General features: G+C 40.4%; 1 protein-coding gene across 1 annotated transcript in view; it reads left to right on the forward strand.

The window, feature by feature from the left end:
• LOC137661529 (cadherin-10) overlaps positions 1 to 22984 on the forward strand; it is a 77906-nt gene that overhangs the window by 18889 nt on the left and 36033 nt on the right. Inside the window, exon 2 of the mRNA XM_068397105.1 lies at positions 14961 to 15255. Within this exon, the coding sequence (XP_068253206.1) occupies positions 14961 to 15255 (295 nt within the window). The remainder of the gene's footprint in view (positions 1 to 14960; positions 15256 to 22984) is intronic.

Raw genomic sequence — 22984 nt, forward strand, 5'->3', positions numbered from 1 at the left:
CAGGGGAGATGGGCCTCAAATCACTTTTTCCCAAGTGTGAATAGGAGAAATGAAGGTCCAGTCCCTGTGAGCAGCACGAATCCATTTCTTAATTAGGGGGGCCCTGCCTCCAGCCAGGTGGAGGAGAGGGACAACCGGATTTATTGGACTGTGTGGATTCGATGGCCTGGCACATTAAAACCACAAAGGTATCGAGCCCTGGTAGACACTGGTGCACAGTGCACCCTAATGCCATCGGATCATAAAGGGGCGGAACCTATCAGTATTTCAGGAGTAACAGGAGGATCTCAAGTGTTATCTGTATTGGAGGCCGAAGTGAGCCTAACTAAAAATGAATGGAAAAAGCACCCCATTGTGACTGGCCCAGATGCTCCGTGCATCCTTGGCATAGACTACCTCAAGAGCGAGTATTTTAAGGACCCAAAAGGGTATAGATGGGCCTTTGGTATAGCAGCTGTAGAGACTGAGGACATTAAACAGCTGTCTACCTTGCCTGGCCTCTCAGAAGATCCTTCTGTTGTGGGGTTGCTGAAGGTTGAAGAACAACAGGTGCCAATTGCTACTGCCACGGTGCACCGACGACAATATCGCACCAATCGAGACTCCCTGATCCCCATTCATAAACTGATTAGACAATTAGAAAATCAAGGAGTGATTGGCAAGACTCGCTCACCCTTTAATAGTCCTATATGGCCAGTGCGAAAGTCTGATGGAGAATGGAGATTAACTGTGGACTATCGTGGCCTAAATGAAGTTACACCACCGCTGAGTGCTGCTGTGCCAGACATGCTAGAACTTCAATACGAACTGGAGTCAAAGGCAGCCAAGTGGTACGCCACCATAGACATTGCTAATGCGTTTTTCTCTATTCCTTTGGCACCAAAGTGCAGGCCACAGTTTGCTTTTACCTGGAGAGGTATCCAGTACACCTGGAATCGACTGCCCCAGGGGTGGAAACACAGTCCTACTATTTGCCATGGACTGATCCAGACTGCACTAGAAAAGGGTGGAGCTCCAGAACATTTGCAATACATTGATGACATCATTGTGTGGGGTGATACAGCAGCAGAAGTTTTTGACAAAGGGGAGAAAATAATCCAAATTCTTCTGCAAGCTGGTTTTGCCATAAAAAGAAGCAAGGTCAAGGGACCTGCCCGGGAGATCCAGTTTTTAGGGATTAAATGGCAAGATGGGCGTCGCCAGATCCCGATAGAGGTGATCAACAAAATAACAGCTATGTCCCCACCAACTAACAAAAAGGAAACACAAGCCTTCTTAGGCGTTGTGGGTTTCTGGAGAATGCATATTCCAGATTACAGCCAGATTGTACGCCCTCTTTATCAAGTGACCAGAAAGAAGAATGATTTTCAGTGGGGCCCTGAACAACGACAGGCTTTTGAACAGATTAAACAAGAGATTGTGCATGCAGTAGCCCTTGGACCAGTCCGTATGGGACAAGATGTTAAAAATGTGCTCTACACCTCAGCTGGGGACAATGGTCCTACCTGGAGCCTCTGGCAGAAAGTACCAGGGGAGACTCGAGGTCGACCCCTAGGATTTTGGAGTCGAGGATACAAGGGCTCTGAGGCCAATTACACCCCAACTGAAAAAGAGATACTGGCAGCATATGAAGGAGTTAGAGCTGCTTCAGAGGTAACTGGTACTGAAGCACAACTTCTCCTGGCACCTCGATTACCAGTACTAGGCTGGATGTTCAAGGGTAAGGTTCCTACTACCCATCATGCAACTGATGCGACGTGGAGTAAATGGATTGCATTAATTACACAGAGGGCTCGAATAGGAAACCCTAATCGCCCAGGAATCTTAGAAGTGATCATGGACTGGCCAGAAGGCAAAGACTTCGGAATGCCACCAGAAAAGGAGGTGACACGTGCTGAAGAAGCCCCACCATATAATGAACTACCAGAGGATGAAAAGCAGTATGCCCTGTTCACCGATGGATCCTGCCGTCTTGTAGGAAAGCATCGGAAGTGGAAAGCTGCTGTATGGAGTCCTATACGACGAGTCACAGAAGCCACAGAAGGACAAGGTGAATCAAGTCAATTTGCAGAAGTAAAAGCCATCCAGCTGGCTTTAGACATTGCTAAACGAGAAAAGTGGCCAAGGCTGTATCTTTATACTGACTCATGGATGGTAGCAAATGCCTTGTGGGGGTGGTTAAAGCAGTGGAAGCGAAGCAACTGGCAGTGCAAAGGGAAACCTATTTGGGCTGCTGAATTGTGGCAAGATATTGCTGCTCAGCTAGAGGAACTAGTCGTGAAGGTACGTCATGTAGATGCTCACGTACCTAAAAGTCGGGCAACTGAGGAACATCGAAACAACCAACAAGCGGATCAAGCTGCTAAAGTGTTCCAAATAGATTTGGACTGGGAACACAAAGGTGAACTATTTTTAGCTCGGTGGGCTCATGATACTTCAGGTCATCAAGGAAGAGATGCAACATACAGATGGGCTCGTGACCGAGGGGTGGACTTAACCATGGACTCTATTGCACAGGTTATCCATGATTGTGAAACATGCGCCGCAATTAAGCAAGCCAAACGGTTAAAACCTTTGTGGTATGGGGGGCGGTGGTTGAAATATAAATATGGGGAGGCCTGGCAAATTGACTACATCACACTCCCTCAGACCCGCCAGGGTAAACGTTATGTGCTTACCATGGTGGAGGCGACCACCGGATGGTTGGAAACATACTCTGTGCCCCATGCCACTGCCCGGAACACTATTCTGGGCCTTGAAAAGCAAATCTTGTGGCGACATGGCACACCAGAGAGAATTGAGTCGGACAATGGGACTCATTTCAAAAACAGTCTCATAGGCAACTGGGCCAAAGAGCATGGCATCGAGTGGGTATACCACATCCCCTATCATGCACCAGCCTCTGGGAAAATTGAACGGTATAATGGGCTGTTAAAAACTACCCTGAAAGCAATGGGGGGTGGAACCTTTAAAAACTGGGAGAAGCATCTGGCACAAGCTACCTGGTTAGTTAACACCAGGGGATCTATCAATCGAGCTGGCCCTGCTCAGTCAGACCTTCTACATACAGTAGAAGGAGACAAAGTCCCTGTGGTGCATGAAAGGAATCTATTGGGAAAAACTGTCTGGATTCTTCCTGTAACGGGCAAAGGTAAACCCATTCGTGGGATTGCTTTTGCTCAGGGACCTGGATGTACTTGGTGGGTGATGTTGCAAGATGGTGAAGTCCGATGTGTCCCTGAAGGTGATCTGATTCTGGGTGAGACTACTTAATTCTGAACTGTATGTCGTTGCTGCATAAGTGTCTTTCAGGTTAAGACAGTGGTGATGAGACCGGAACTAGCTTCATCAAGAGGCGTCCAGTAACCTCCTCGAGTCTGACATCTTTAACCTGCAACCCGTGGGCACGAACCATGACGAAAGAGAGACTGCTAGCCAGAGAGACTGCTGAGAGACTGCTAGCCAGATGGAAACCCACAATCCTGAACCAAATGAACTTAATGAACTTTTTGTATAGAGAAGAATCATAAACTAGTGATATGTATATATATATTTGAAAATGAAAAGGTAGTGGTGATCTGAGTATGACGTGAATGGTATGGAATAAGGGGTGGAATGTCCTGGTTTGGCCCAAACCAGGCCAATTAGTCTTAGAGAAACCAAGGTCACTGCTAAATTCCTCACTGCTTACGAGTGAAGAGCCGAAGGGGGTCGCACCTGCAGGGAGGAGCAGACAGGGCAGGTGGCCCAGAATTGACCAACGAGATATTCCATCCCATACATGTCATTCTCACTTTCCTATTTATCACTAACCCACTGCCTCCTGGAGGTGGGGCCCAGGAGGGAGGGGCCCTCCTGTCTCCCACTGATTGGTACCAGCTTTGCCAATTTTCCAGTTAAAAGCCTGCAGGTGTGATGGCAGGGAGAGCTATTGCATTTTGCCCTCTGCCCGTGCTGGGTGGAGCTATTGCATTTTCCCCTCTGCCTGTGCTGGGGGGAGCAACTCTGCCTGAGGAGGATTTCCAAGCTCTCAGTCTTGGTTTTGTATATATTTGTATATATTTGATTATTTCTATTATTATTGTTATTATACTCTTTTTCATTATTATAGTTTATTAAAACTGTTTTAACTTTCCAACCCATAAGTCTCTCTCCCTTTTCCCTTTCCCTTAGTGGGGGGAAGAGGGTTAACAGAGAGCATCTGCCACCTGGTTAATAGCTGGCCCAGCTTTAAACTGTGACAAGGATTAAAGAAAGGAAAGGCAAAGGTGACATTATAGTGGGTGTCTGCTAAAGGTCACCTGACCAGGAAGAACAAGTGGATGACACCCTCTAAAGACAGACAGGAACAGCCTCATGTTCACTGTCCTCATGGGGGATTTCAAACACACTGATATCTGTTGGAGAAACTTCACAGCAGGGCATAAGCAATCCAGGAGGTTCCTGGAGTGCATTGATGATAACTTCTTCCAAGTTTTTGAGGAGCCAACAAGTCGAGGTGCTCTGTTGGGCCTCATACTCACCAAAAAGGAGGGCCTCATTGAGGATGGCTGCAGTGACCATGAGATGCCAGAGTTCGGGATCCTGAGAGGAGCGAGCAGGGTGAAAAGCAACCTTGCAACCCTGGACTTCAGGAGAGTGGACTTTGGCCTCTTCAAAGATCTGCTTAGAAGAGTCCCATGAGATAAGGCCCTAGAGGGAAAAGAAGCCCACAAAAGCTGGTTAATATTCAAGGACCACCTCCTCCAAGCTTGAGAGAGCTCTATCCCAACAAACAAGAAGTCAGGCAAAAATGCCAGGAGGCCTGTGTGAATGAACAAGGAGTTCCTGGCCAAACTCAGGCACAACAAGGAAGTATACAGAGGGTGTAAGCAAGGACAGATAACCTGGGAGAAATACAGAAACGTTGTCCAAGCATCCAGGGATGAAGTTAGGAAAGCTAAAACCCCAGTGGAATTAAATCTGGCCTGGGATGTCAAAGACAACAAGAAGGGCTTCTATGAGTACATAGGAAACAAAAGAAAGACCAGGGGAAATGTGGGCCCATAGCTCAACGAGACGGAGGACCTGGCTTCTACAGTGAGACACAGGACATGGAAAAGATGGAAGTACTGAATACCTTCTTTGCCTCAGTCTTTACTAGCAAGGCCAGCCTTCAGGAATCCCAGGTCCCAGAGACCAGGGAGAAAGGTTGGAGCAAGGAATATGTGTCCTTGGTAGAAGAGGGTTAGGCCAGGGAATACTTCAGGAATCTGGACCTCCTTAAGTCCATGAGCCCTGATGGGATGCACTCATGAGTGCTGAGGTAGCTGGCAGATTCATTGCAAGGCTACTCTCAAAAACCTTTGACCAGTCACGGTGACTGGGAGAAGTACCCGAAGACTGAAGGAAAGCAAATGTCACCCCCATCTTCAAGAACGCTAAGAAGGAAGGCCTAGGGAACTACAGGCTAGTCAGCCTCACCTTGATCTCTGGGAAGGTGATGGAGCAGCTAATCCTGGAAACCATTTCCTGGCACATTAAGGACATGAAAATTAGGAGTAGTGAGCATGGCTTCACCAAGGGAAAATCTTGACCAACTTGACAGTTTTCTGTGATGAAGCAGCTGGCCTGAAAGATGAAGAGAGAGCAATGGATATTGTCTACCTGGATTTCAGTAAGGCCTTTGACATTTTCTCCCATAAGCTCCTCATAGAGAAGATGTTGATGTACAGGCTGGATGAGCAGACTGTGATGTGGACTGAAAACTGGCTTAATGACCAGTTTCAAAGGGTGTTTACCAGCAGTGCAAAGTCTAGTTGGAGGCCACCAGCTAGCGGTATATCCCAGGGATCAATATCAGGTCCAGTCCTGTTTAACATCTTCATTAATGATGTTGATGACAGGGCAAAGTGTACCCTCAACAAGTTTGCAGATAACACAAAGCTGCAAAGAGTGATTGATGGGTCGCGCTGCCATCTAGAGGGACCTCAACAGGGTGGAGAAATAGGCTGGCAGGAACTTAATGAAGTTCTACAAGGTGAAGTGTAAAGACCTGCACCTGGGGAGGAACAACCCCAGGCACCAGTATATGCTGGGGGCTGACCAGCTGGAAAGCAGCTTGGCAGAAAAGGACTTGGTGGTTCTGCTGCACCCCAGGTTGAACAAGAGCCAGCAATGTGCCCTTGCTGCAAAGGCGGGTAATGGTATCCTGGGCTACACTAGGCAAAGTACTGTTATCAGGTCAAGGGAGGGGATCCTTCCTCTCTACTCAACACTGGTGAGGCCACACTTGGAGTGCTGTGTCTCGTTCTGGGCACTCCAGTACAAGAGAGGCATGGACATACTGGAGAGAGTCCAGCAAAGGGCCATAACGATGACTAAGGGATTAGAGCACCTCACATACGAGGAAAGGCTGAGAGAGCTGGAACTCTACCCTGGAGAAGAGAAGGATCAGGGGAGTCTTATCAATGTATATAAATATCTGAAAGGAGGGTGAAAAGAGGACAGAGCCAGGCTCTTTTCAGTGGTGTTCAGTAAAGGAGCAAGAGGCAATGGGAACAAACTGAAACACAGGAGGTTTCCTCTGAACATCAGGAAACATTTTTTCACTGTGAGAGTGACTGAGCACTGGCAAAGGTTTCACAGAGAGGTTGTGGAGTCTCCATCCTTCGAGATATTCAAAAGCCATCTGGACGTGGTGGGCAATTGGCTCTAGGTGGCCCTGCTTGAGCAGGGATGGGTTGGACAAGATGACCTCCAGAGTTCTCTTCCAATCTCAACCATTCTGTAATGTAATTGTACATAATGATTTAAACTATAGCTTCTTTACTTAGTAATTGGTATATAGATAGGATTTTTCTTGAGAATACTATTCTCTAGAATAATGGATTTCAGAAACTACTAAAAGGAGAGACAAATTTGATGGGCAAATAAAAATGAGTTACATTTAAGGGTTTACACATATTCTACCTCTCTTGTCTCACAGATCTACCTTTAACACCTTGACTGCCCCTGTAGGGTTATAAGATATCAATACATCTCTCCTGGACTATGCATCTATTACATGAATAGCCCCACTGATCTCACTGGGATAAAAAATGAAGTCAGGATTGATCCAAGACATCTTTGTCCCTCATTGTTTGAAATCTTATAATATTATATCTCATCAGTTCAGATTCATCAGTACTTTCCTGAGACATATGAAAAATATGTCTACTCTCTCTCTTTCCCTCTCTTCCTCAGGATTAAATTTAACAATAATACTATATTATCATGGATATCACTGTTTTGGAGATTATTAAAATTTCCCCTTAATGTTTTTTATTCCTTAATTCTGATATATACCCTGCACCTTAGCTGAAATTTTCCACTTCCTGGGCTGACAGGCATTGTCATTCAGTTCTCTGTGGTATATTTGTTGTTGCCCCTAAGTGTACTTCTTCCAAAGATACATATACTTTAGAATATTCATGAGAAGAAAATGCACACATAATGAAGGTAGAAGATCTTCACATCTCTTACCATTTTACATGTTACAGTGATTTCAGATGGAAACAAAGACAATCTTGTTTAACATGTTTTTAAACAGCCTCCAGCAGTGGGTGAAATTAACTAAGCATCATTATTCTTAATGGTGTTCTGAATTTGTTTAAAAAAAATTGCAATGCTTTTTATGTATGGCACAAATTGTGCATTAGGATATATAAGAACAAATGCTGGTTTAGTGATTGTTTTTGTTATAACTAGGCTACTTTAGGAAAACACATATAAGCTATAATAAAAAAAAAAATCTTGTTAATAAAAAAAAAATTACCTAAAATTGTTTTTTAATTATCTCTTTGTCATTAATGCAGAGAACATGAGGATTAGTGGTGACTTTTCCCTTAATAAAACCAAAAACTAAAGAGACAAAACCCAAAGCTTTCAAATACATAAAAGCTGTTCTGAATTCAGTAAATGAAAGATTGTGTTGGTTTAGCATATTAGACTTCCTAGGCCATTCCTTGGTGGAATAGAGAGATTGTTCTGGAAACTATTTAATCATTTATACAATATTTTATTTTAGTCCAGCATCAGCCAAACAGAAAGCATAAAAAATATGTATGTTAAAAAAAAAAAAAGTCTGAGGAAAATCTTATCAGACATATTTCCATCCTGAGACCATAGGTTAGTGTACAGAGACTACTCATGGAAGTAGGAATATAGGCTTGTGCCACATAAAGCTGAGTAGGAGTAGGACCAAATAATGTTTCTTCATTTAGTCCACTTTTTTAGTGAATGGGAACCTGAACAGCAGACATAGTTCAGGATTTTTATTTCCCTTTAACACAAGAATTCCATTGTGCCTATTCATACTCAGTCATCTACAGGAGGTATTAGGCCAAGCTGCCAGAAAGTAAGGACACCTCAGTTTCAATGACAGTTTTCTACTTTCTGTCTTCACCTGATGCAGGGACTGTATATATTACATTAAAATTGGAAAAGAACATGCATATTGGTTCATGCAAGAATTCTTTGGTGTATGAAACTCAATTATTCTCTAGTTCATGTTAGCTCAATGCTTGTGTGTCTTCTGGAGTAGAAGCTGCAACACCCTAATGAAGCCGTAACTTTCTTGTTCTAGCTCTCTGAACATCAGCTAAAGACCTTGGCTTAAAGAGGGAGTTTAGTTATTGGCATGTTGACTTAGTGCATCTATATGAGACTCTGTGCTGGTCATATGATGTGTGGTAAAAAAAGAAACTGCATTGCTCAACTGAAATACCAGAAGATTTTGTCAGTGACAGGACCATCTACCTTCTCTAGATTGTGAATACTCCCTTTAGAATAAGTACAATAATGGGGAAAAGATGCAACTCTAGTGATGAAAAAATACCTTTGCTGTATGATTAGTTTGTGGAAATTGAGAATCTTGCAGATTATATCACTTGGTAGTGACAATTGTAGGGACCTGGGAAAATAATATATCTAATCCTGTTATAGATGTTGTTTCACCAGGGATATATAAAGGAACTCTAAAAATATTATTAATTTTAATTTATGTCTTACAATTTTAAAACATTGGTAGGAGCAAACAAAAATCTTGAGCAGCAAGGAACTTCTGCAATCTTTCTCAATAGAAATGGTAACAATTATTTTTACCTTTTCTTATGAATCAAGTTAGAGTAAACTAATGTAATCTGAAAATGCACTGCAGACTGGAGTTTTTAGTTTCTGTTCATTGCTGCTTCTCAGCAAGCAAAAGAATTTCAGAGCACTCCTCATCTTGCATTACTTGTTATGCTTCCATTTTAGTTTGCTCTCCTTTTATCTTTCCCAGTCTCACAAAATTTTCTTTTTGAAATGTGCCTTTTTCTTTTCCACCTATCTCCACTTTTAAATAGCACACAATACCACAGGACTGGCAAACTGACAATATAACTGAGTAGGAAAATTAAATGTGTGGCATGTCTCATTAAAACTTAGTGCAAATTCTTGCATCACTGAAGAGAGTTGCTTTAAATGTTACCTTAAGGATAAATTGAAATAAGTGAATCTCTTTGGTGAGTAAAACCTGGCTCAAATCCATGACAGCTAAATCTGGGAACTAAGAGCATACTGCACAGGACATGAGCTAGTCTGAAAATCTTTTAGAATAACTGCAGCTAATGTCAAACAACTGCATCATTTAATAGTTCTGCTCATGATGCTTAAAATAAATATCTCCATTGTGGGAATTCTATATCAATTATTCTCTGCTGATTTCAGATCAAACCTGCCCATTGTTGTGATTATTTTTAGAGAGACTATCATTATTATTCTACAAAGTATGCAGTGAAGATGCTAATATTATAATATGTGCTGTAGAACACTTAGAGTGAAATTGTGAACACTTCCACAGGTATATTTTGGCATCACATGGCTAATATGTTTACCTACAAAAGAGCTACTAGGTTACAATTTGCCCTGAAATTTGACCTCAGAATTAGGAGAAAATGCATGGCTTATTGAATAAAATCTAAAAGATAGAGTATTTCAGGAGTGTAGTGAGGTTGCATTGTTACTGAGATATTTGGATTAGATTGAAAAGTTTACAAATATATTGCAGAAGAAAGTAGAAAAAACATTTTATAGATTATACCAAAAAAATTACTATTATGAAGTAGGAGAGTAAAAATGTGTTTAGTGAGGTAATATAGGAATCACATGTCATTTGGTAAAGACTACAAAAACTATAAATTGAATTGGAATGTCTCCTATACATCATAGCATATTAAGATAAAAAAACAACTTGAACTGTATTAATAACTACAGTAAGAATTCAAACTAAAGGCTGGTTTGTTAATAGAGTCATATTCTGTTCTTTAGTTATCAGAATACCAATCACTGAAAATTCAGAGGGACTTTTGAATCTGAAATTCATATACAAATAGGTGTGACAAATCTTTAAGTCTTTATCTGGCATTGTCATAAATCATTTCAAATTCCAGAAGTATTTGTATAAAATGGGTCTGACTAACCTAATCTCCTCTCTGTTCTTCACAGTAGCATCTTCTGGCTTTTTGGTGAAAACAGGGTTAACACTTTGTATGTTATTAGAAAAAAGTCCATGACCTTTATATTCAATTAGGACATTTCAGACTCGTGTGGAATTAACAGAGGGGGGGAAAAGAAAACTCACACTCCTATAATTGGCAGCTTTGATTTGAATCATTCGAAGTCAATTAACATACAATTCCCATGTTGTAATTTTCAAGTAATTTTTAAAGCAGAATTATTATGTTGTTCATCTGAAGTCTTCTGAAAGATGTTTTAAGATCTTTTACAGATCTTAAAAGATATTGATCTGAATTTGATTGTGGCATCTTTTCATTAACTCATTTTATTTATGGTTGCATTTACCTTGAAGAACAAGGTAATATGTTAACTCCGGTTTTATTGTAGTTGAAGAAAAAAGAAATTCATCTTTTAAAACCTATTTTTCTCTCTGTCTTGGATTGATAACTCAGTTTCTGTTTTAAGTATTCACATAATACTCTGTTTTGTTACTCTCTAAATATTAATGATCATCTGTTTAACAATACCTTCCTTTTTCATTTACATGAAATCCTTCTCAATTTAAAAGCTTGTTCAACCAGTTTAGATAGATGACCAAATATGTAAAATTGTCTTTCACAGTAATTGCAATTACTGTATGATGAAACAGGGCTATATAAAATAAAACTAACAGACATTCTGATTTTCTATACAGTGAGAAAAATTTTATATAAAGTACATATTCCACTGACAGCTGAAAAGGGAAGTATTTCTGTGAAAGAATAGCAAGAAATTCACTGAAACAAGAGTTTGCAAAATATCAGTGACAGATATGAAAACAAAACCACTTCTTCACAGCTGATCATTTTGTGCAATAAAATCGCTAAATGAAACAGATGTCTCTCCATTTCTCAGCTTGGCTGACATGAATCACAGATGCCCATTAGCCAAAATAACTATAGGAAACGCTTTATACTAAAACTAGCAGAGAAATATTTTGCAGAACTTTTTTTAACACTAGAGTAAAATGACAAAACTTTGCAGTGCTAATTGACACACTGCTCATGCATTTGAGAGCTGGATAAAGATTCAATGTTCAAGGCTGTCAAGCACATATGGTGGTTGGTAGCCATCTTGATTCCTCTAATAATATCTGGATTGAATTAAGAGCTAAGAAAATTAAATGAGAGATATTCTCTTTCCTTGGTCATATAAAATATACATTTTCACTCCTTAAATTATGTCTGGAAGCCTTGTTCATCGTATCTATTGTTTAGTGTTTCCTGATCACCCAAAAAGACCTTCTGAAATGTCATTCTGAATTTGAAGTTTTTCTACAATAACTGTGGACTGTTAAGTGTATACATAAAATTTAAATTGGATTACAATCCAAAGTGAAATTATTAACATTTTTTAGAAAATGCAAAGTGTTATAGCTTAAAGTGTTCGCCTAAACAATGCAGGTTGGTATTTGTTATAAACATGTTACTCTGAAATAACTATCAGCTCCCTAAAAGCCTGTATATGGGTGTCTCAAAATCTTATATTCAGCTCCCTTTCCAGTCTTTTGGCTAATATAGGTAGGAAAAAAAACTATAAAGTTTGAATTTTGTGGGTGCAAGAGGTTAATAATTTTGCGAGTGGTGTAAAAAGAATATTTTTCACTTCCAAATCAGCTTAGTAAGCATTTTTGAAACACACATAGCTACAGAAGAATGAATGGAAAACCATCAACATTGATAGTACTTTACGTATTAGACAAATAAGTATATTAAAAGATCTTTACATCCTGAATTGCATCTGAGCATATTTGTTCAAAGCTTCATATCTTTTTCGTATAGGGGTTTTCTTAGTTTTCTGATTTAGTTCTGTTCACTACACTGTGTTTGTGCTTCTAATGCCAGGCAACATTCTCAGGCATGAGAATGCAGTTATTGGGATTGCTAAATTATTTTACAAGTTCCTGGCATGCTTTTGCTAGATATCACTCTCCAAAACAATTTTCATGCATGATTTGTGAGTTAAATTTAGCCAGATACTGTTCCTGGGAACAGTTTGCATGGGGTTATGCTGTTCTGGAGATAGAGAATTTATTAGAATGGATTTTGCCAGACTCTGCTAACTGATTTCTGAGTTAAAGAACAGGCACTGCAGCATCAATGTACTGTCGTCAACTTCTGTAAGAATTTATAAAACCAGATCTGACTTTGGAAAGCATATGGGAAAATTGCAATGTGCCCATTTAGATTTCCCCCCCCCCACATTCACAATCTTTCTTGCTCAAATGGGCCTTTATTTTATATTTCTGGTGCACAGGTCTTAAGGAAGAGCAGCGTCCTATAACTGCTCTTTGTCACTCTGCTGTGAAAATATTATATCTAGTGGTCATGGTCCACCAGTGAGCTCTTAGGACCAAAACATTCTGGAAGATAAGGTGGTATCCTCAGGAAGACCTGAAGAAGAAAACACTTCAAAGGCTTTTCAGGACTAATTACACTAAATGACATTATGAAATAGGCCACAATCTGCAAGATACTGTCCAGTCTCCTAAAAAGAATGTAACTTAGAAGGGTGAAAGGTCACAACTTTAATGGGCCATCAAGAGAGGAGCATGAGGGATTGAAGTTCACAGTAAAACTTCATTCCCCAAAAGGGGGGTGAGAATGGCTTGAAACCTTCAGTTTGAAGTCAGCAAGAGAAACAGAAGGAAAAGAAATAATAGGATTTCTTTGCAAAAGATTTCTCTTTATATCTACTTTCCTACTCTTCATGTTTAGTGGATCTTCCTATTTCTTTATTTATTATAGAATAAAATAAAGTAGTAAGAAAATGTGTATTTTGTAAATACACACATATGTAATGTAAGCAAAGTTTAATTTGTCATTCTTTGATAAATATTTAGAGTGTTTCTCAAGGTTTATTTCTGAACTGAAAGAAAATAGGAAAACCTTTACACAGAAAATCAAAGCTTAGAACAATTATAGTTTTATAAATTTCTACCATAAAGGCTTTTATCTAAGATTCCACATGAGCTCCTTCTGTTCCACATATTGCAAGTGTGTGGGAAACATTCAGTGTTTGAAAATGTTTCACAGCAGAGAAGTTCACTGTTTGACTTCAGCTTATCCCACGAGTCCACTGTGTATGCTTGCTTTCAGCACAAAAGGAAAGGAAAGTCACATTCAAAACTCTATTAGTTGAATATTCTACCTCTGATACTGACTTAAAAGGGATGCTATGGAAAACAATACGAGGGCACCATAGACAAAAAAGACAAATATTTCCACGACTGCATCCCAAAGGGTATATTCATACTAAGATATGTATATAATGTTTTTCATGATCTGAAATGTGAGATTAAATTAACAAAACCCCTACACATGACTAAATATGATCTTACTGCAGTTCTAATTGGTGTTGCTAAAGTGTGTTCAAATAGCTATTGTTAGAAAGGAAAAAAATGCACTAGTTCTGTCTTAAACTTTTTGGAACATTCTGATTTTTTTTAGTGTGATTTTGAAAAAATCTTTGTATTTGCACTTCATTTTTGTAATCAGAGCTTCTACTTAATTTGATCCTTCTGCTGAACCTCAAAATAAAAAAAGAAGGATACATTTCATGGTGAAAACAAATCTAAATGCCAGATTCTTTCAGTTAATTATGAAATCAATAAGACTGGAAGGAACTTTCCAACAAGGTGATGAAATAAATTATGGCAAGTGTATCCAAAAGATCAAATGATCCAACTACATTACTGTACTGAACAAAGCAACATGATCGAATAATTTTTTTTGTTATGGATGTACTAAAGTCAGTCAGTACTTCAGGTCATTAACAGATGAAGTTAAGCTTTGTATTACTTACATAATGGGTATTAAATCAATGCTGAATGCTTAATAACTTTGTTTCTTTCCTTTATGCTATTTACATGAGTTGATGGAGTGAAAATCATAATGACTTAAAATGAAATGTTCTCCAATTTAGGAGAAATATAAATAATATGAAATAAAATTCAAAAAAATTTTGTATGACATGGAACCAGTTGTTCTATTTTCCTAATTGTCATGTATTCTGCCATGTTCTTTATCTGCTTAGTGAATTTATAACTAACACAGCAGGTTGTGAATTTTTAATAGAATCTCTTCAAGGAAGGAAAAGGTCAGTATTAACATAAAAGTCGTCTTTAAGAATTGTGGTGCAAAGGTTTCCTAACAGAGAACAGGTGTTGTTGCAAAACTAAAATCTGCCACAATAGTTAAGTTCAAAGATTCCCAGAGCTAAGTTAGGAAACAAATGCCTCAGTATTACACCATGACTGCCAGTCAATGGTGACTGAAAATTACTTTGTTTTGTTGGTATTAAAGATGTTTGTTGCATGCAAAATGATTTAATATATAATAATTACTTAAAAAAAATCTTTCATTACTTCAAAATAAAATGCTCTTATTTTTCTTCCTTTTCAGCTTCATTCTGACCAGGACAAGGGAGATGGATCCCTCAAATACATTTTGTCAGGAGATGGGGCTGGTACTCTTTTTATAATTGATGAGAAAACAGGTGACATTCATGCTACTCGGAGAATTGACAGGGAAGAAAAAGCCTTTTACACCCTGCGTGCCCAAGCTATTAATAGAAGAACTCTGAGACCAGTGGAACCCGAATCTGAGTTTGTCATCAAAATTCATGACATCAATGACAATGAACCAACATTTGCAGAAGAAATTTACACTGCTAGTGTTCCTGAAATGTCAGTAGTGGGTGAGTGCTTTATACCAAGGCACAAATGCCTGCCTTATGTTACTTAGCAAATAATTTCCTCATCCTCTGAACAGTCAGTCATGTTCAGAATTCTGCCTCTTGGGTTAAGTATTTTTCATTTTGATTTGTTTGTTCAAATATTGGAATTTCCTCCAGAAAAAGATTTTTGTGATTTGAGATCTAGTTCTACTTAGAATATTCAAATTACTTATTTATAGTGATTTGGAATATAAATATAAATAGAAAGTAGTTAATGGTGAATCACTCTTCTCCTTAAGAACTGTTAGAATAAGATCACTAAACTAGCCTGTTGAAAGCTCAATGAATTTTTCCTTTCATTTTCACTGGAGGTCCTCAGTGGCGATAAGCACGGAATGGAGAGCTGTCTCCACTTTCACTCTTTCTGTGGCTGAGGAGAGTTATATGTTTACTCATGTGCTGTTGATGCACTGCTTGAAGGTAGACACCCTCTTTGTTCTCTTTGCTTTCAGTTTTTTATTGTATGGACAAATCCTCTTGTGCTTTCACTTCCTTCCTTAACTCACTCATGAATGTAGCTTCAAGATTCTTAAACAGCTGTTTGAGTTAATCTTTCTTCTGTTTGCAACGTATTTTCAGTTCCTATCTTGACTACAAAGTTGTGGCCTGGATCATGCCAGCTGGTCAGATTCATAAACAATAGCATTTTGGAATATGAGCTATCATTAATTAGTGCATACAGTTCTTTAGGAAGGATTTTGAAAAGCTTAAAAATATATACAATCTCTTTTTAAAAATTAATATTAACTTATTCATTGTATAACTGTAGATATAATGCTAATTTCTAAATATTCAGAAAACACACAATAACTTCAGTACTTTTTTTGGCTATTATTACTATTTTAATTACTACCACTGCCTGAACTAGGTCAAACAGTGTTTTGAGATGTTTTATATATACAGGTATTTAAGTTTTAGTATTTACTTTCCTGGGCTTTGGAAAACATTAAAAGAGCAAGAAAATATGTAACTATTGAAAGAGAATGGCCTCAGCAAACTGTACAACAATGTGTGGAAGCATAATACTAATAGTTTTCTATTCTTAATAAGATATTTCAATCTGCTTTTAGTTTGTGATTGAATCATTTTTTAAAATGCCAACATTCAGCAAGCATTTTTTAGTATAAAGGAAAAGAAAGAGGAAGAAATCTGCCAGGTGGTTGCATAGGGCTGTACTGGAATCCCATCAAATTAGTCCACATAAAGAGGAGGACTGAAAGTCATCTTTCTTTACAGTTCCAAAAATTAACAAAATGTAATACTGATTTATTAATTTACTGATCAGTTCTGTAGAATCATGCATTTCAGTAAATGCATATAGCTTTCGGCAGAGCATCTTGAAAGAACATTGCTGCATTTGCTAGAGGCATATGGCAAGATAACAGTAGGGTTGAAAAAAGACATCTTAGAGCTTCCACTTTTTTTCTCATGTTTTTTCTATAAATTCCAGAAGGCATTGCTTAAAATGTTCTTGGAAAGATTTTATGAAAATTATTCAGTGCTTTCATTAAATATTACACTATTATAAAACTCATTTATAATCTGTTGATTCCTAACTTTTTCAGTCTCAATTACATAAAGATAATCTTTTTCTTAAGTGTTCTCAAACATTCAAGACATTGTTTCAATGATTCTAAAATATTCAGGATGTGAGGTTCCAGTGTATCTGTACATCCACATAGATCATACAAGTGAAATTTTGTAACATGAAAGTGCTAATTTTGCTGTATTGCAACAAAATAAAAACATTATAAAAAAAAGACATAAGCTGATAAGAAAAATATCCACAAAACTACACTGATGGGTAAAAAAAAAACAAAAAATCTTGGATGTATTTAGAGTATTAATCCTGTATCTTGCACAAATAATTGTGCTGAAATGAATAGACTTTATTCTGTCAATAAAATGACCATAATTTAGAGAATTGTAACCAGGTTAAAACCTGTCATGTTCCTAGATTTATAAAAGTGGTCATTCAGCTGCTAGACTACTGACTACCTAATAGGTGGAATTTGCTTTTAGCTTTATGGTTTTTAGCTTTATGGCTGATCCCTAGAGGCGTATGTTCATCTGTGGTCTCTGAATGGATGACGTGATTTTAAAAGGTATTCCTCAAAGCTGATTCATTTCTTCATAACACTAATTTAATTTTCCAACTTAAACAAATCTACTCTGTAATCTCAAAAACAAAAGCTGAATGGAGAAGGGGAGAAATGTTCTAAAAGAACAAACTGCATAACACTTTTGAGGCAAACAGAATTAATTAAAATTTTAAAGTCAATATGTTCAAAAGTCTTCATATATTTGTATAATAATTAAATATATTATCACATAATTAATTTAAAAGTATTCTTAAAGCAGTATCTTTGTTTTCAGACATCGTACAATTCAAGCATTTTTAGTACAGAAACTCACAGGATAAATTTATGAAAAAAGGAACAAAAAAAAAGTCATTTTTGTTATGAGAACAGTGCCTCCCCATTAAAAGGAAAATAGGAAGAAATTCCTGCATTGCTCTATTTCGCTTTCTCCAGATTTTTTTTTTTTGAGTTATAGTATTGGAAGTGGCCCATTACTTGCCCAGTACTGTTGGCCATGGGCTCAGAAAGTGTCACACTTGTTGATGTAAGGAATGCAGAGAGAAATTGCAGTCTTGGATGTAATTGTACTGTTGCATTGAATCTGTCTCCTTCTGTGGTACTCACCTCTGTAAGCATATAGAAACATATAACCTTTCTGTAAGTGTCTGAAAACATTAAGCAGAGTTTAGGATATGAATATTGTCTCAGGCATAGGTACCAGAAAGAGAAATTACAAAGCCAAATTACTGTAGCTCTTAGCTGGGCAAGTACATAGGAGTTACATTGTTCTGTAAAAGGTACTATACTATCAGGACTGTAATATTTTCACTAACTAGTCCAGCATAGTCAACATAGTATGGCATTGCATGGCCATACTACGGCCATGCGATAGAGAGAGATAGGTTACTGGAACCTCACCCTACCTTCCCTGGGACAGACCTGTCAGGCAGACAGGGCACAGGTTACAGAGGATTCCCTGTCCTCTCTCCACCTGCCAGAACGCAGTGACTTAAGGGATAGGGGGGAATGGTGACAAGTTCCTGCCTGGCACAGCAGGCACATCTCCTCCATGACTACCCCACCTTCCCAGGTGCCTTTGCATAATAGGTATGAGGCTCTGCAAGTGAAACTGAACAATGTTGAGGACGATGGTCCATCTAGGTTGGAGACGTCACCAAGGTTAAGTTGGGCTGCGCCCTGTGTCAAAACCACTTCCATAAAGAATAAAAGACCAGTCATTGTCATAGGAGACTCTCTTCTGAGGGGAAGAGAAGGCCCAATGTGCTGACCTGATCCACTTAGGGAAGTCTGCTGCCTCCCTGGGTCCTGGGTTAAAGACGTGATGAGAAAACTTCCTACTCTGGTAGTGCCCTTTTTCAGGTAGGCAGCAATGGGGTTGCATTAAGAAGTCCAAGAGCAATCAAGAGACTTCAGAGCCTTGGGACAACTGGCTAAGGGATCAGGAGCACAGGTAGTGTTCTCTTCTACCCTTCCAGTTGCAAGGAATTATGAGGGAAGAAACAAGGAGAGCCAGCAGATCAATACCTGGCTCCGAGACTGGTGTCACCAGCAGAATTTTGGATTTTTTGATCACAGGTGGGTCTACATGACACCAGACCTGCTGGTGACAGATGGGATAAACATGTCTCAAAGGAGGAGAAGGATCTTTGTGCAAGAGTTAGCAGGGCTCATTGAAAGAGCTGTAAACTAGATTTGAAGGGGAAAAGGGATAAAACCAAGCTTGCTAGAGGTAAGCCTGGGGGTGGCACACCAATATTTGAGGGGATAGTGTGCTAGCGAGGTCCTTCAGTCTGCTCCATGATGTGCTGAGTACACTGGAGCGCATTTGAAATGTCTTTATACTGATGCATGCAGCACGAGGCTAAGCAAGAGGAGCTAGAAGCTTTGTCCCAGTTCCAGAGCTACGACATCACTGGCATAAGTGAAACCTGGTGGTCTACTATCGACCACCCAGCCAGGACAATGAAACTGATGAATTACTCTACAAGGACTTAAGGGATATCACCAGATCGACTGCCCTTGTCCTTATGGGTTGTTTAAATTCTCAGATATCAACTGGGAATACCATACAGCAGACACAAACAAGTCGAGGAAATTTCTGAAGCACATTGAAGATAACTTCTTGGTACAGGTACTAAGGGAGCCGACTAGGAAAGATGACCTACTAGATTTGTTGTTTGTAAACAGAGGAGTACTCGTGGGTGAAGTGGTTGACTGTTGGCTGTCTTGGTCACAGTGACCATGAAGTAGTTGAGTTTCAGATTGCTGGAGACAGGAGAAAAACTGCCAGCAAAACTTTGACCCTGGATATGGGGAGACCCAGCTTTGGGCTGCTGAAGGAACTAGTCAATAAGGTCCCCTGGGAATCTGCTTTTGAAGGTATTGGTGTCCATGAATGCTGGTCACTTTTCAAGAGTCATCTCTTAAGAGCACCGGAGCAGGCAATTCCAAAGTGTCGGAAGTCAAGCAAGCGAGGCGTCAGGCCAGCTTTGCTGAGCAGGGATGTTCTTCAAGAACGTAGATGGAAGAGGAAAGTATATGGCCATTAGAAGCAAGGACAGGCCACATGAATGCTCTACAGAGACACTGTTCACCACTGTAGGGAGAAAATTCATGCAGCCAAAGCTCAATTAGAGTTCAAGCTGGCTAGCACTGTGAAGGACAACAAAAAGGGCTTTTTTAGATATGTTAACAGCAAAAGGAGGATCAAAGATAATATTGGTCTATTACTTGATGAGGTCAGTCACCTCACAAAGAGGAATGTAAACAAAGCAGAGGTGTTTAATGTCTTCTTCACCTCTGCCTTCAACACTGATTATGGGCCCTGAAACCCCCAGAGCCCTGTGTTGGAAAACCATGACTGGCAGGATGATAAACTCCCAGTCCACTCTGAACTTATTCAAGACTTGCTGCTCCAGCTGAATGCACATAAATCTATGGGGACCGATGGAATTCATCCCAGGGTACTGAAAGAGCTGGCTGATGTCATCATAGGACCTCTCTCTCCATTATTTTTCAATGGTCTTGGGAGTCTGGAGAGGTCCCAGTTGACTGGAAGCTGGCAAATGTTGTCCTAATTTTCAAAAAGGGAAAGAAGGAAGACCCTGGTTATTACAGGTCTGTCAGTCTCACTTCAGTGCCTTATGGAGAAGCTTATTCTGGGAGTTATTGAAAAACACTTGAGAGACAACACAGTCATTGGTCATAGCCAGCACGGGTTCACAAGGGGAAAGTCCTGCTAAACCAACTTAATTTCTTTTTATGACAAGGTCACCCATCCAGTTGACCAAGGAAAGCCAGTAGATGTGGTATTTTTGGATTTTAGCAAAGCTTTTGATACTGTTTCACAGTATCTTCCTGGATAAACTGTCCAGCACACAGCTAGACAAGACCATAATATGCTGGGCGAGCAACTGGCTGATGGGTCGGGCTCAAAGAGTTGTAGTAAATGGGGGTTACATCAGACTGGCAGCCAGTCACCAGTGGGGTTCCCCAGGGCTCAGTTTTAGGGCCTGTGCTCTTTAATGTTTTTGTAAGTGATCTGGATGCAGGAGTCAAATGTACATTAAGTAAGTTTGCCAGTGATACTAAACTAGGAGGAGCTGTGGACTCCCTCGAGGGTAGAGAGGCCTTACAGAGAGATCTGGACAGATTAGACAGCAGGGCAATCACCAACCATATGAAATTTAACAAGAGCAAGTGCCAGATTCTCCACCTGCAATGGGGGGATCCTGGTTAAATGTACAAATTGGGGGATGAGAGGCTGGAGGGCAGCCCCGTGGAAAGAAGTCTGGGGATTTGGGTTGATGGCAAGTTGAATATGAGTCAACAGTGTGCCCTGGCAGCAAAAAGGGCCAGCCATGTCCTGGGGTGCATCAAGCACAGCTGCTCTGGTGTGGTCCCACCTCAAGTACCGTGAGCAGTTTTGGGTGCCTCAATATAAGGACATCAAACTATTAGAGTGTGTCCGGAGGAGCGCAACCAAGATGGTGAAAGGTCTCAGGGACAAGACATACAGGGAGCAGCTGAGGTCACTTGGTTTCTTCAGCTTGAAGAAGAGAAGGCTGAGGGGTGACCTCATAGCAGACTACAACTTCCTCAACATGGGCAGCAAAGGGGGAGGTGCTGATCTCCTCTGTCTGGTGACCTGCAATAGGACATGAGGAAATGGAATGAAGCTGCATAAGGGGAAGTTCAGATTGGACACTAGGAAAAAGTTCTTCACTGAGAGGGTGATTTGTCACTGGAACAAGTTCCCCAGGGAACCAAGGTACCAAGGTCCTGGCATCAAGGTCATGGCACCAAGCCTGTCACAGTTCAAGGAGCATCCGGACGATGGTCTTAGTCATATCACAGAATCACAGAATGTTAGGGATTGGAAGAGACCTCGAAAGATCATCTAGTCCAATCCCCCTGCCGGAGCAGGATTACCTAGACCATATCACACAGGAACATGTCCAGGCAGGTTTCTTTTCCAGAGAAGGAGACTCCACAACCTCTCTGGGCAGCCTGTTCCAGTGTTCGGTCACCCTCACCGTAAAGAAGTTTTTCCTCATATTTATGTGGAACCTCCTGTGTTCCAGCTTGCACCCATTGCCCCTTGTCCTGTCAAGGGATGTCACTGAGAAGAGCCTGGCTCCATCCTCATGACACTTGCCCTTTACATATTTAGAAACATTAATGAGGTCACCCCTCAGTCTCCTCTTCTCTAAGCTAAAGAGACCCAGCTCCCTCAGCCTCTCCTCATAAGGGAGATGTTCCACTCCCTTAATCATCTTCGTGGCTCTGCGCTGGACTCTCTCTAGCAGTTCCCTGTCCTTCTTGAACTGAGGGGCCCACAACTGGACACAATATTCCAGATGCGGCCTCACCAGGGCAGAGTAGAGGGGGAGGAGAACCTCTCTTGACCTGCTAACCACACCCTTTCTAATACAGCCCAGGATGCCATTGGCCTTCTTGGCCACAAGGGCACACTGCCGGTACATGGTCATCCTGCTGTCCACTAGGACCCCCAGGTCCCTTTCTCCTACGCTGCTCTCCAACAGGTCTGTCCCCAACTTGTACTGGTACATGGGGTTGTTCTTGCCCAGATGCAGGACTCTACACTTGCCCTTGTTATATTTCATTAAATTTCTCCCTGCCCAACTCTCCAGCCTGTCTAGGTCTCTCTGAATGGCTGCGCAGCCTTCCGGTGTGTCAGCCACTCCTCCCAGTTTTGTGTCATCAGCGAACTTGCTGACAGTGCACTCTATTCCCTCATCCAAGTCATTAATAAATATATTGACTAGAACTGGTCCCAGTACCGACCCTTGAGGGACTCTGCTAGATACAGGCCTCCAACTGGACTCTGTCCCATTGACCACCACTCTCACGCTTCTTTCCTTCAGCCAGTTCACAATCCACCTCACTACCCCATCATCCAGACCACACTTCCTCAGTTTAGCTGCGAGGATGCTGTGGGAGACCGTGTCAAACGCTTTACTGAAATCGAGATAGACCACATCCACAGCTTTACCATCAGCTATCCACCAGGTTATGTCCTCATAAAAGGCTATCAAGTTGGTTAAGCATGACTTCCCCTTGGTGAA

The sequence above is a fragment of the Nyctibius grandis genome, chromosome 3 (genome assembly GCF_013368605.1).
Source record: "Nyctibius grandis isolate bNycGra1 chromosome 3, bNycGra1.pri, whole genome shotgun sequence".
In the NCBI taxonomy this organism is placed as follows: domain Eukaryota; kingdom Metazoa; phylum Chordata; class Aves; order Nyctibiiformes; family Nyctibiidae; genus Nyctibius; species Nyctibius grandis.